Source organism: Convolutriloba macropyga, chromosome 9 (genome assembly GCF_964194025.1).
Source record: "Convolutriloba macropyga chromosome 9, txConMacr16.3, whole genome shotgun sequence".
NCBI lineage: Eukaryota > Metazoa > Xenacoelomorpha > Acoela > Convolutidae > Convolutriloba > Convolutriloba macropyga.
The window spans coordinates 30373052-30386063 of record NC_134476.1 but is presented as its reverse complement, the minus strand read 5'-3'; the positions used below and the strand labels follow the sequence as shown (position 1 = coordinate 30386063).

Below are 13012 nucleotides of genomic sequence, written 5' to 3'. Positions count from 1 at the left end.
ACTCACGAGCTATTTATTTGCTTATGCAAAATTTTTTAAAGGCTTTGTTTTTGTATTATGTTCCATTATCAGTTCTCACAATTTTTGGTCGGCCATATTGTGCAACATAGTATTTGAAAGTTTGCAATGCCTGCGTTTTGTATTTCATAAATTTTACTGCTGCGTAGCCACTGAATTCGTCTATGAAACTAATTGCATATCTGTTGTCACCTATACTTGATGGACTAACTGGTCCAATAACGTCAGAGTAAACTCCTTCTAGTTTTTGAGTTGCTTTGTTATCGCTCATTTTTGGAACAGGCTTTTTCGAAATTTTTCCCAAAGCACAAGTTTCACAAAAATCTGAAGCTTGGGAAGCTTCGTCTGTTGTATTTGCTACATCTCTAAAGTTCAAATGTCCAAGTCTTTTGTGCCAAAGTTTTGCTTGACACGTGCCCCCACTTAAGTTTGAAAAGTGGTGCTTATTTTCTTTTCTTTATGGTAAGAAGAACAGTTTGCCTCTTCTTATCAGTCTGAAGCTTTCTTTGCTTCTGAGTTTTAGAACTGACTTAGTTTTTGTGTGAAATAATTCGTGTTGCTTTTGAACTATACTTGAAACTGAAATTAAAATTGCTTTGTACTCTGGTATATGCAGAATTTTTTCAAAAGTCAACTTATGTAGCACACCTTTAGTGTCTCGTGCTTCCACATCTGCATCTCCTATTCCTTCAACTTTTGTTTTCCCTCCGTCAGGATTGTTAACTGTGGTTTCTAGTTTTTGATAATTTTTAAACCAAGTTTTATCTATCATCATGTGATCAGTACTGCCTGAGTCTACTACTAAATCAGTTTTTGAAACTTCAAATGAGCTCTCAGCGCTTAAACTAGATGCTAAGCCTTTATGAGGACTTTTTTGTTGATGTTTACATGCACTTGCTAGTTGGCCCTTAGCCTTGCATATACTGCATACAGCGTTGTCTTTTTTGTAACAACTAGCTGCTAAATGTTCAGGTTTGTTACATACAAAACACAATCTAGGGCCTTTGGATTTACTAGGCTTAGAAAAATTCTTCCTAGGATGTGATATGAATGAAGAGTGTATACCAATTTGATGAGAAGCATTCTTTGCTGACATGGCAACGTGCTGATCCTCCTCTACATCATCTTTCTGTCTGCGGCTCTCCTCAAAGTTGGTGAGACGCTTCCTCAGTTCCAGAAAGTTCTCTGCAGGATTGAAGCTCTCCTGCACCACAAAATGCTCGTATCGTTGTGGAAGTCCGTTCAATACCATTGCATTAAACAGCGTCTCAGAAAGCTCCTCACCAACATGATGCAATCGAGTGACCAGTTCTTGCGCTCTGATGAAGTACTGGTGGATGGCTTAGTCCTCTCAAAGTTGTAGTCTGGCGAACTGCCTCATCAGACTGATGACTGTGGTTGTCTCGTCGCTTCTGAAGCGTTGCTGGAGAAGTTGCCACGCTTTCTGGCCATCTCCGAGACCCTTACTGTTCAAACAGTCGTTTCGGATGAGCATGAGGCTGCTGGCATATAGCGTCATTGCCAGGTAGGACCAAATCTAATTTTTTGCGGCTCTCATCTTCCTGTACAGCTGTAGCTCTTGCTTGAGTCTCTGCCTCGTGTTCTCGCCTTTGCGCATCATTGGCATCTTCCCTCAGTGATGCCGGCCTGTCAGGTAGCTCAACTGTGTCTGTGAGCGTTTCGAAGAGGCCCTTGGTTTGTGCAAAGGCAGAGAAACGAGTTCTCCATGTTGGGTAGTCCTCAGCCAACCCGCTAAACGTCATCCACTTCAAATTATTGTTTGATGGTTCCATTATGAAGTTTAAACTTCAACTTTTCTTTCACAATTTCTGATTTAGCTTTTATTTACGAGGGAAATCTCAAAATTTTTATCTTAAAACTCTCGTCAATCTAGAAGAGCTAAAACTGCCAACACTGACAGTACAATCTCAACCAAAACTCTATTAGCTTGTCAACGGTCTGATGGCTGGGCCCATAACCTGTTAGCAGGATTACGAACACTGTAGCGCAACAACCCCGATGAGGCGGGACGAGTTTTGGCACGTTAGAGATTGAAGCTGTTAAAGCTCTAAAGATATTTGAGAGAATAAGAATTAATTTTAGGAGATTCAAAAGAGAAGAAAATTGTGAAAATTTTAGCAAAAATCAGTCGTATATATAGTCTAAAAGATAAAAATAACATTTAAAGTGTACATTTGTTAAAAGGTTAATGTATCAAAAATCAGGTTAGTTTGGGGCGTATGAGTGGGCGTCATTTCATTATTACATGCAAAATTTACTTCACCTGGGATGGTTCACAAAGTTGCATTTCCTATTCAATATTATTACATAAATATCAATATTTGAAAAACATACAGAACTTAACCGATTTGCATTCATTTTCTAAATTGTGAGCTGCAGTTGTCGTTATAAATATGATAAGTTTGTTTTCTTGCTGAGTTTATCATCATAAGTTAAGTTTCTAAGCTCTAAGATATTTTCTAAGTTCTTTTCTGTGCTCCAATAGATTGTAACCTTTTTTCTCTAGCCAATTAATTGCAATCAATTTTTCCAAATCCCTGATACAAAGTGAGTGTGAAGTTTGACCTTTTTCGGGTTAAAATGTTTGGTCCTCGGAAGAAAAAATGTTTCTTTCCCATTATAAACCCCCTTGAAATTATAGCCCCCATTGTGGTATTTTTTACAGCAATCGGGTTGCTTCAACTATCAATACTTTTATTAATCATAGTTATTATTAATGGTGATAATAGTTATAGAACCCGATTACTGTAAAAAAGAAATGCCACAATACGGGCTATATTTTTGTGGGGTCTTAAGTGAAAGAATCTTTTTTCTTCCAAGGACCAAACATTTCAACCCAAAAACGTCAAATTTCACACTCACTTCTTGTATCCGTTCCTTTGCAGTAAGAAATTTGCTGAATCCTCTCTTTTTCCCACGGGTTGCCATGACCACCACAAGAAAATCACGAATTGTTATAGTTGTAAAGAAAAAAAACAACAAAGCTTTTCATGGTGATATCAGCAGAAACCTCAAAAAGTATTCTAAATTTGGGCATATTTTCACACCAGATTTCAGCGGCCTATTCTGGATTCAATCACAAAACTATGTTTTGGATATTTGTACAGGAAGGTGTACTACTTTTGGATGAACAAAAAAGTGCCCCAATCACCTCATGTTCTGACAAAAGAGGCCAAGTTCATAGCAGTGACTCCTTTCTGCAGTTACAAGTTAGCATCCAAAGCTAAGTTTGCAGTTGTTGCGCAGCTGGACAAAACACTACAAATTCACTTCAATGTAAGTCATCCGGGGAACTCATCATACAAATTCCCCGAAATTATGCTGGTCATATATGATTCTTAGCAAAGTAATAACACTATGTCATATATGATTTATGTGATTTTTTTAGTAATTTGTCAATCTGTCTCTTACCGCAGTCTGTTAAATTGATCTTTGCCAAATCTTTAAGGTTGTTCATCTGTATCTCCTAGAATCAGCACCCAATTTTAACGATATTTACTCGTTTTTCAGTTTTTGCATAATATTTCCTAGAACCTGTCATGTACTAAAAAGTATACAAGTTGGAATAACCTGTCTCCCTTGGTATTTTCCAGCCCCATTGTTGTATATTTTTACGGGTTTCTTTTTTGGCTGAGGGGGGTTACACCTAACATGACAACTAAGATGTACTTTACATGACCACCCCTTTCTCCTCCTTCCTCGGTTTGTCTTTTTGGCTATATTTGCGCCGCACACGTGAATTTCACTCTAGCAACCCTATCAAGCTGATCGCGTGCAAATTTACGTCTGGTTGTATTTTCGACCTTCTAACAAGTTTGAAACAATTTTGAAGGTGATGGACAAGGCAAGGCAGTGCAGTGAGACATTAGTGCCGTTCAAAGCCGACGCAGTGCTGGAGACAGAGGGTGGAATTAGTGTGTTCAGATACATGCTCACTGATTTCTCACTTGATCCTCAGGGACCGACACTCGTACTACTCGACAGTCAGGGAATATTGACTCAACACAGGTTAGCCAAACCCAAAAGATCCATTCCTGACGATGATTGTGTTTTTTTGGCGCTACTTGCTTCTCGTGTCCTAAAGGAGATTTCTTTCAGTAACCAAGTGTTCTCCTCTCACCTTTTTAATAGCCGCCCTCATCTCCTCAGCCAGCTATTATAGCGCTACTAATTTTTTTTTACTTCGTCGAACTTTTTTTCGCTTTACCATTTTGCCGCTTTTTCGACATTTTGCGTGAAACCTTTTTGACTTCTCTGGGTTAGTTTCTCTCTTCTCTCATTCTCCTATAAATTATTTTCAACATCAGTTGCTCAGCAAAGCAATTCAAAATGAACAGAGTCAGTATAAAAAATTGAAGTCAGAAATAGAAACGGGATAAACTCATAAAGCCCAATTTTAGATGCCCACTATTTGAACGTCGTTCCTATAAGTATTAGTTACCTCTCTCTAATGCTTATTGGTATTGATAGCAGCCCCTGTAGCCTCTCTCTAAGAAACAGAAGTATGTAAAACTAAGAAATGGCATCAAAATAAATCGGACTTAAAAAATGTTTTTGTACAAAAATCTTTTTTTTTCAATATTTTCTATTCTTTCAATCCCAATCAAGCTTATTGGAATCAACGGCGGCTATTTTCCGGCAATCTGCCGGGTATGTTTCTATTTTTTTAATACTACAAGTATATTTTTTTCATAACTTTAACACCTGAAGTATCTACGATTTAGACGCTAGTTTTTATCACTATCTAATTTTTTAACTACTTTTTAATTGCCTTCAAACAAAGTTTGGAGCAATTATATTAGTCCTCTGTTGTTTTTATGCAATTTTTCACTTGATCGATTTTTCATTTGACCCATTTGACTTTTCGTCCTTGAAAACGGGAAAAACAGGTAGCGCCAAGAGGGCATTAATTTCTCTCGGAGCCTTTCAGCTTAACAGTCTCCAAGTATGCGATTCACAGAAACTGTTTTGGAGACGTATACTCATGGTGTGAAGGGCGGTTCTCAGGAATTTGACCCCCCTACACCTTTTGTTTTAATAGCCGCAAAGCCATAGCTTTGACTATTACTGCCCTTCTTTTTGTTTTTACAATTCAAAGAATACTCCCAATTCCAAGAATTTTCATCACAATTCAAATATTGGGAATTGGATTGGGGCGCTTTTTTAAGAACTGTTTAAACATTTTCGTGATTTCTGAAGTCAAATTGAAGAAGTGATTTCGATCACGCTGAAACAGGAAGTGGAGCAAACCAACGAGTGGAAGAACGTAAACATTTTTACTCTCATTTTGAAAATACAGTGAGAAAACGGTGTATAAAAAATTACGCTCTCTCTAGTGGTTTTTTTTGTTCACATCCGGAAATATTACTTAGATTTTTACTGTTTACTGATTTTTTAATTGGATTATCTCTAAATGTTTTTCCAATCCATTCGTAGTCTATTCTAGGTCTTCGTATTTGTTTAATTAATAACTTTTTTCTTAATTGTAGGTCAAGACTTATCCTGTAATTTTTTAAATTTTGTTTTCAAGTGTGTTTTTACCTTCATATGACGCCAGTCATATCAGTTCATTTTCGCAATTTTGACTGAATCGCGAAATATATCATATCAGCATTCTAATTTTTTCTATGTTTTTGTGTTAATGGGGTTAAAAATGATGCCGGTTACACCTAATAAAGAATTTTTACAATGTAGATTTTTTTTCATGTTTGCTCTTTTTGGGGTTTACGTATTGGTATTACGAAATTCAACGGAATAATGTCAGATAAATTTTGCAATTTGATGACGTTTTCAACGTATTCTTTCATTTGCCTTTTGTTGTTGACCTTCAATGGGTCATGAAGGTTTCTAAAGCTTGCGCTTGGATTAATTGAGTTATTTTACAAGCTTAATTTTTCTTTTAAGGTCTTCAGATGCACGAAAACTTGCAACTAAAACTTGCTAAAGCTCTCCTTCCTAAACTGTAGCTAGTCAATGGCAAAACCCCCTTACATCAGTCATTCGAGAGCATTTCGTCAGGCAGTAATTAATTTTTCAATAATTTTGAATATTTTTCGCAATTTTACAAGATTTTATTTTCGTTTTTGAGTTTTTGTATCTTGTTTGCTCGTCAAATCAGGTTTTTCAGCCGGACTGCTAAAATTTTGTATAGACATAAAAAAGACGAAATTAGAAAAGTTTGCATTAATTTAGGAGTTCATATAACTAATAACAAATGAGTTCAACCAGGAGAAAATTAAATGTTTTTTGATTTTGAGGGCAATTTTTTGAGATAATTTTAGCTTCAGAATTTCAATTCATTTTTCTATCATAAAACATAGGATAACACAGCAAATTATCAGCGAAAACGTATGAGCTCCAAAACGTACAAATTAACATTAATAATCTTATCCACATATAAGCGTTAACGTCCAAATTAAACAAGCGAGACAGACGGCAAGGTTTTTTTGATGCTCCGTTACTGGTTTTTGTCTGATGTTATTGACGTTAAAATCGAATCGTTTTTGGCCAACAGTCGTTTAGAAAAGGTAAAAATGCAAAGCCAAAAGCAGCGTCATTTGATATCTATGGAAGAAATACTTATTTAAAATTAGATTAAACGAACTTTTTGACCTTTCCACGTAAATTGGAACGAATGTTACTAATTGCTCTTGAACGATATTCATAGCAATTATTGTAAACGTGTTTCTTTTTTATGCAAAATTTTTGCTTGAAATTTCTGACTTTTCGGGTGAATTTTACGCCCTTGAACTTTTGCGTTTCGCTTGATCAAAAATTCTCTCTCAATCACAATTTCAAGCAGCTGAACTCAATTGGCGTCAATTTAATGCTAAAAGTCAAATGAAAAGTGCGCCGTAACTGGTACCATTTTTTTTACTTTAAATCTTAAGAGTGGTATATTTTAACCTCTAATGTTGTTATTTGAAGACCATTATTGAATTTCTTAGTCCCATTTAGGCTCCCCCGACTGAAGCAGACTGCAATTCATTGCAATTCATGCCCACTAGTCGTTCGAGAGCAATTCTTCCGACGTTTAGTCGGTTATGTTTCTTATTAATAGCCGCCCTCATCTTCTCAGCCGGCTATTAAAGCGCTCCTATTTTTTGTACAATTCAAAGATTTTGAATTGTATTGGGGCGCTGTGTTTTTTTTAAGATGTGTTCACACATTTTTCAATGACTTTGATCTTTCAAAACGGGATAAACAGGTAAAGCCCAGCGGGCATTAAGTTTCATTAGAGGCCCAAAGTGGACGTTAGTATTCCTTCAGGTGCTTAGAGTGTTGCAGCTGCTGGGATGGCCTCAATTCAAGGTTAAAAGGTCATTTTTAGGAGTTTTGTGCTCAAAATGGTGCATTTTTTCATGTTTTTTGTAATTTTTTTAAGTTTTTTACTTGATTAGTCTCAGGTTGAAGTTTTTAAAAGCTGATGGAGGCCTTTTGAGAGACAAAAGTACCTGTTATGACCATTTTATGAGCTATATTTTGGTATTTTTGGTACTACAAACACAAACACACAAAATGATAGTAGTTTTTGCAATTTTTTTTCAGGTTTTTTTTAATTCTTTTTCATTTTTTGCGTTTTTCCAGCTTCAGTGGCCAGGGAATCTCCTTTAAGGTTGGATAATAGGGTACGATATAGTTTCTAGCAAAAATTGAGTGGTTTTAAAATTTTTAATGTCTCGAATTTTGCATTTTTTTTATTATATCTGCATTTTTTTTGAAGTTTCTTACTAATGTTTGTCAATTTTTGATATTTGTCCTTTCTCAGGTGCCAGGAAACCTATTTAGTTTAAAGTTTGCAATTGATTTTATTATTTTTTTATTTTTTGGTCATTTTCGAGTTAATCGATCTTCAAGGGCCAATGAATTTTTTCTGGCCTTGCAGATATAATACTGCACCAATATCAGAAACAAAATTCGCTTTTTAACATATTTTTGAAATAGATTTATTTAAAGGGATCAAATTTTGCCTTAGGGGTAAAAGCTTAAAAGTTTTATCAATGATTATATATTTGTTTAGTTTGTTAGATTGTTTGTTTCTCAAATTTTTGTGATGATTTTCATTGTGTTTTGGCTGGCATCGTTGAATTGATCTGCTGGTCAAATAGAGTAATTCGAAGTTTTCATTCCAATCTTTGAATTGTATTTCAGGACGTGTCCTGCTATGTTTTTTACTTCGTCGAACAAAAAAATGTTTCGCTTTACATCATTTTGCCGCTTTTTCGACATTTTGCGTGAAATCTTTTTGACTTCTCTGGGTTAGTTTCTCTCTTCTCTCATTCTGCTAAAAATGATTTTCAACATCAGTTGCTCAGCAAAGCAATTCAAAAAGAACAAAGTCAGTATAAGGAATTGAAGTCAGAATTAGAAACGAGATAAACTCATAAAGCCCAATTTTAGATGCCCACTATTTGAACGTCGTTCCTATAAGTATTAGTTACCTCTCTCTAATGCTTATTGGTATTGATAGTAGCCCCTCTAGCCTCTCTCTAAGAAATAGAAGTGTGTTGAACTACGAAATGCCATCAAAATAAATCGGACTTAAAAAATTTTTTTGTACAAAATCTTTTTTTAATATCTATTCTTTCAATCCCAATCATGCTTATTGGAATCAACGGCCTCTATTTTCCGGCAATCTGCCGGGTATATTTTTAAACAAGGCTGAGAAATACTCATTTCTGAATTTTTAATTTTTTTTGCTTATTTATTCGGTAAAAGTGCTATGTTTTTTTATTTTTTTTACCTTTCGATAGCGCTTCTGATTTTGCAAAAGTCAGATTGAATTTTGTCCTCACTTTGTTCAACTGAAGGAGGTTCTGAATACCTTCAAATAATTTTACCTATTCTAGTGAACAATGTCTAGGTAAAAAGAGCGAATTCAAATTAAGTGTAGTTGTGTGACATAATTAAAACTAGCACCAAATGAGTGATTTGTTGTCATTACAAAAACATTGTTAAGTTTTAACTTTTCTTGGATCTGTTCCGTTTGTGCCCCCAGCTTAGTGGGTGCATATTATTTGCACCTCCAGACGCTAGTGCAATATTTTTACATAATGTTTTACTATGTAATGACACGTGCTCTGTAACTGAGAGGTGCATAACGTACTGGGGCACAAACAGAAAAGGTACCTTTTCTCTTATAAAAAAGTTCTTTTTTTGTTTCAACCCAAAATGCAAGGTGCCAATGCTCCTTTCCGGCTATCTGATAGCTTTGTTTTATTGATTGAATTTGCAATTAAGCGTATTTAAATAAAATGCCTCGTTGGTTTCAGTCTGGGACCAATATTTCCTACTGACTCTGACGTCTTCCAGTTGTTGGTTTGTCATCATTCGTTATGCATTTTGTTACATTATTGAAAGTTTCAATTGTGACAGGTGCCATGTAGTATCTATATTCTATATGGTTTCTTTTTGCAAAAGTCTATTTGCATCCCTACTCCTTTTAATTCCTCTCAAACGAAGTTTGAAGCAATTATATTAGTCCTTTGGTCTTTTGTATGCAACTTGTTTTAATGATTTCACGCGAATTTTTTTTGTGCGATCGTTTTTGTCCGCAAAACGGGATAACAGTTAACGTCCGGAGTATATTAAGGGCTTTTAGAGCCATTCGCCTTTCTATACTCTAAGTAGGCAATTCACCAAAATACTATTCTGTAGGCATGACTTTATGGTTTAAAGAGTGGTTATTAGAGTTCAACCTCCCCCCCCACTTCACGCCCCTCACCCCATCCCCCTCAACCCAACCCCCCCCCCCACCTTCCACATTCCCCCAACCCCTCCCCGAATATCAACAGCCACACTTCATCCCTCTCTCACCTGGTCCCCCCAATCCTCACTCCATAAAAATTTTCTTTATTTACCTTAGTATGTTTCGTTATGTTATTTTAAATTTTTTTTAACACAAAAGTGCATAAATTTTTCAATCGCCTGCAATTTTTGCCTTGAGAATACAATTGCAGATAATTTTTTAACCGGCAGGGTACATAAATTTATATCCATTTTTTAAGAATAGAATACAATTTATCTTTTATGCTGACTGACTGCTTATTGGCAAAAATCAAGTAACTGTGACGTAACTTATTGTTGTCGGATTCCTGTTTTGTGTCGTTTCTTACTTCCAATTCTGTCGGCATTCATTTTTTGTAATTTGTGTCCGCACATTGTTCATTTCTCAAGTTCATTAAAATTTAAATTTGATATTTCAGTCAGAAGGAATCTTTGATTACAAAAGCAGTAAAATCTTGGCGTGAAAAATTTTAGAGTGGGTTGAAAATTGTTTCATATTTTACCCTATGTTGTAGGTGGCCCTACAATTTCTCACACGCGGGACATGGCCTAAGAGATGCACTTAACACAGCAGATCTACAATATGACGGGATATTAGATTGAGCGAAATACAAATAACAGTTTATACAAACGATCTTTTGTCAATAATGAAAAACTTTGCGTTAATCATTTACTTTATTAATTCAGCGATCAATTGATCACCAAAGTGAAATTTTACAGGACCAAATTTGTTTTAACCTCCTTAAGCACTGAAGAGTTGTGTGATTGACAGAAATAACACCTACCCTAGTGATGAGTGGATTCAAAAATTGCGCTATTCTTGCGAGAATCTTAGAAGATACCAATCTAGGCAAAAAAAATAAATCAGGGTACAATTGTTTTTAACTTTTTATGATATCCTGGTTGTCGTAGAAGGATCATATATGATGTCCTGGTAATCATACAGAACCATTGATTAATTCCTAGCAATCATACAAGGATCGTATTAAGAAAAAGCGTATGATTTGTAAGACATCATATATAATCCTTGTGTGAGTACTAAGAAGTAGTAACCCGGGATGTTCTAGAAAACAACTTTGAAGCAACCTATTATTTGTTAAACAAGCTACAAAACAGAAATCCATGGAATGATTTTTAGCCCGGTGTCAATATCTTGCAAGAATCCTGCATGAATCTTGCAGAAATCGAGCAAGCTGTTCAATTCTGCATTTTTTAAGTTTTTCGGTAGCTAAAACTAATTGAAAACCAAATGAAAACCTAAGATTTAATATCCGCGAGACGATAGCAGAGACTAATAGTGAATTACCCTTGCTTTCACTGACCATAAAAGTTGCAAATCAAAGAACATGGAATATATGCGAATAGAAGAAATGGAATACATACAACTTTCTGAGAAAAAGAGAGACAAAGCAAAAAGATGTATGTAAAAACGTCACAAAAATAATTTGTAAAACATGAAACCATAGAAGTGCGAAATTAAATTCTTAGAGAATTTGTAGTTATAAAGTAAATATATTCAATGCATTGCTATATAGTGGTCAAGGAGCCGTCAAAACTACATCTGAGAGATTCAGTTATATACAGTTGTAAAAATTTCCTATAAAAACGCTGGAATTCTGTACAGTGACATAGACTCCATTTTCTGAAAATCTGAAACACAACTGACTGTTCAAGTAGAACCCGCTGACGTTCAGAGCATACCAGAGCATTTTTGTAGGTATCCAAGTAATGGTTTACTTTAAAAGCAAAACAGTGAAAACTTCCAACTAAAAGTACCTAAAAAACCCAGCTGAATTTTCTATTGAGGGCCTTAGTTGTGAACTTGGGCTTCAAGAACAAAAGAAAAAACGTGCCCCTGATTTTATCTGGTACACTGATAAGTTGTATTGATTTTGCAATTATCCTTTTTTCAAACTAAACGAATATTTTCACGTTCACCAACACCAAAAATGTAGGGAACAAACGAAATTTTTATTCATTCTTAACATCCCTCATCAGCCTCACAAACTCTATCAGTTGGGCACTCTCTTTTTCTTACAACGCAAAGAGTTTGGATTGTTTTGGTGCTCTGTATCTTTGTAAAATGCAATTACTTATTTTTTTGGTGACATTTCCTTCAATACAACATAAACAGACAAAATCCAGCGGGAATTAAGTTATAAAATTTCCTTAGAGTTCACAATATGGCTTTACTAGTTATTAAATTTTCAACTGTACCTAATCTCTTGATAAACGCAGCTTACAGCTAAAAGCTCACTACTTCAATCAAGAAGAGCAACCATGCTGCTGCATAAACGATAAAATTTCTCAAATTGCTATAGAACGGTGATTACCTCTTAAATTATAGACTTTCAGACCAACACATTCAACATATATTTAGCTGCATTTTAAATATCGAATGAAGCTCAAAGCCCCGAAGGATGCCGGAGAGGAAAGTACAGAATGTGTTTTCTCTAATATTCTCCAATAAACAGAGATTGAGAAGACTCAATTGTCTTTTAAATAAAGCATGCAATTTTTATTTCAGTCCGTCTATAAGTCATATACATTATGTGCATACCATTGACTCCAGTGCTGTATATTATTACTAGCGTTATAATTGGAGTTTATCTTCAGTGTTTTCCAGAGTCGGATAGTCGAACAGAAATAGGTAAGTCAACTTCGCGCGCGGAAATAAGTAGCCCTAGCTCTATACCCCTTAAGGCTGTAAAAGGAGCCCAAAAAGTGCCTGCATTAGAAGCAACAACTATCGTCCTTTTTTAAAACTCCTAGAGTAGTATTTTGATAGAGTGTCTTTTACGACAATTTTTTGGAGCGTAATTAAAATAGTAAAGGCTGCACGTGAAATATAAGCATTTCAGCTAAATTTTGAAAAGCAAAGGATGAAATTGTTGAGCTGCAAAAACAAACAAAATTGCATAAGCAGTAACAAAAATAATTTGTCCTCCCGGACCTAACCTCAAGACAATATCAGTTCTGGACAAGTCTGATTCCAAATTCAATATCAGCGCTGATTCAGAGCTATGATCAGGCCACTTTTCACCCCGGTCAGTCTTGCACATGACTTTCACCCCGGTCAGTCTTGAATATCCATATCCAAGTCCTGATCAGTTGCTTTATCATCACAAAGCGTAAAACCATAGAAGTTAGAATTTCCATATATTTTCTTATCTTATAGACAGGTTGT

At 35.4% G+C, this 13012-nt stretch overlaps 1 protein-coding gene across 2 annotated transcripts in view; it reads left to right on the top strand.

The window, feature by feature from the left end:
• The window catches only part of LOC142345328 (uncharacterized), a 66735-nt gene extending 56191 nt beyond the window's left edge, over window positions 1-10544 (top strand). For both annotated transcript variants that reach the window (XM_075397328.1, XM_075397329.1), the window contains exons 7-9: window positions 3147-3315; window positions 3872-4047; window positions 10341-10544. In XM_075397328.1, coding sequence (XP_075253443.1) covers window positions 3147-3315; window positions 3872-4047; window positions 10341-10428 — 433 coding nt within the window. In that variant the 3' untranslated portion in view covers window positions 10429-10544. The remainder of the gene's footprint in view (window positions 1-3146; window positions 3316-3871; window positions 4048-10340) is intronic.
• Window positions 10545-13012: the final 2468 nt, after the last annotated feature.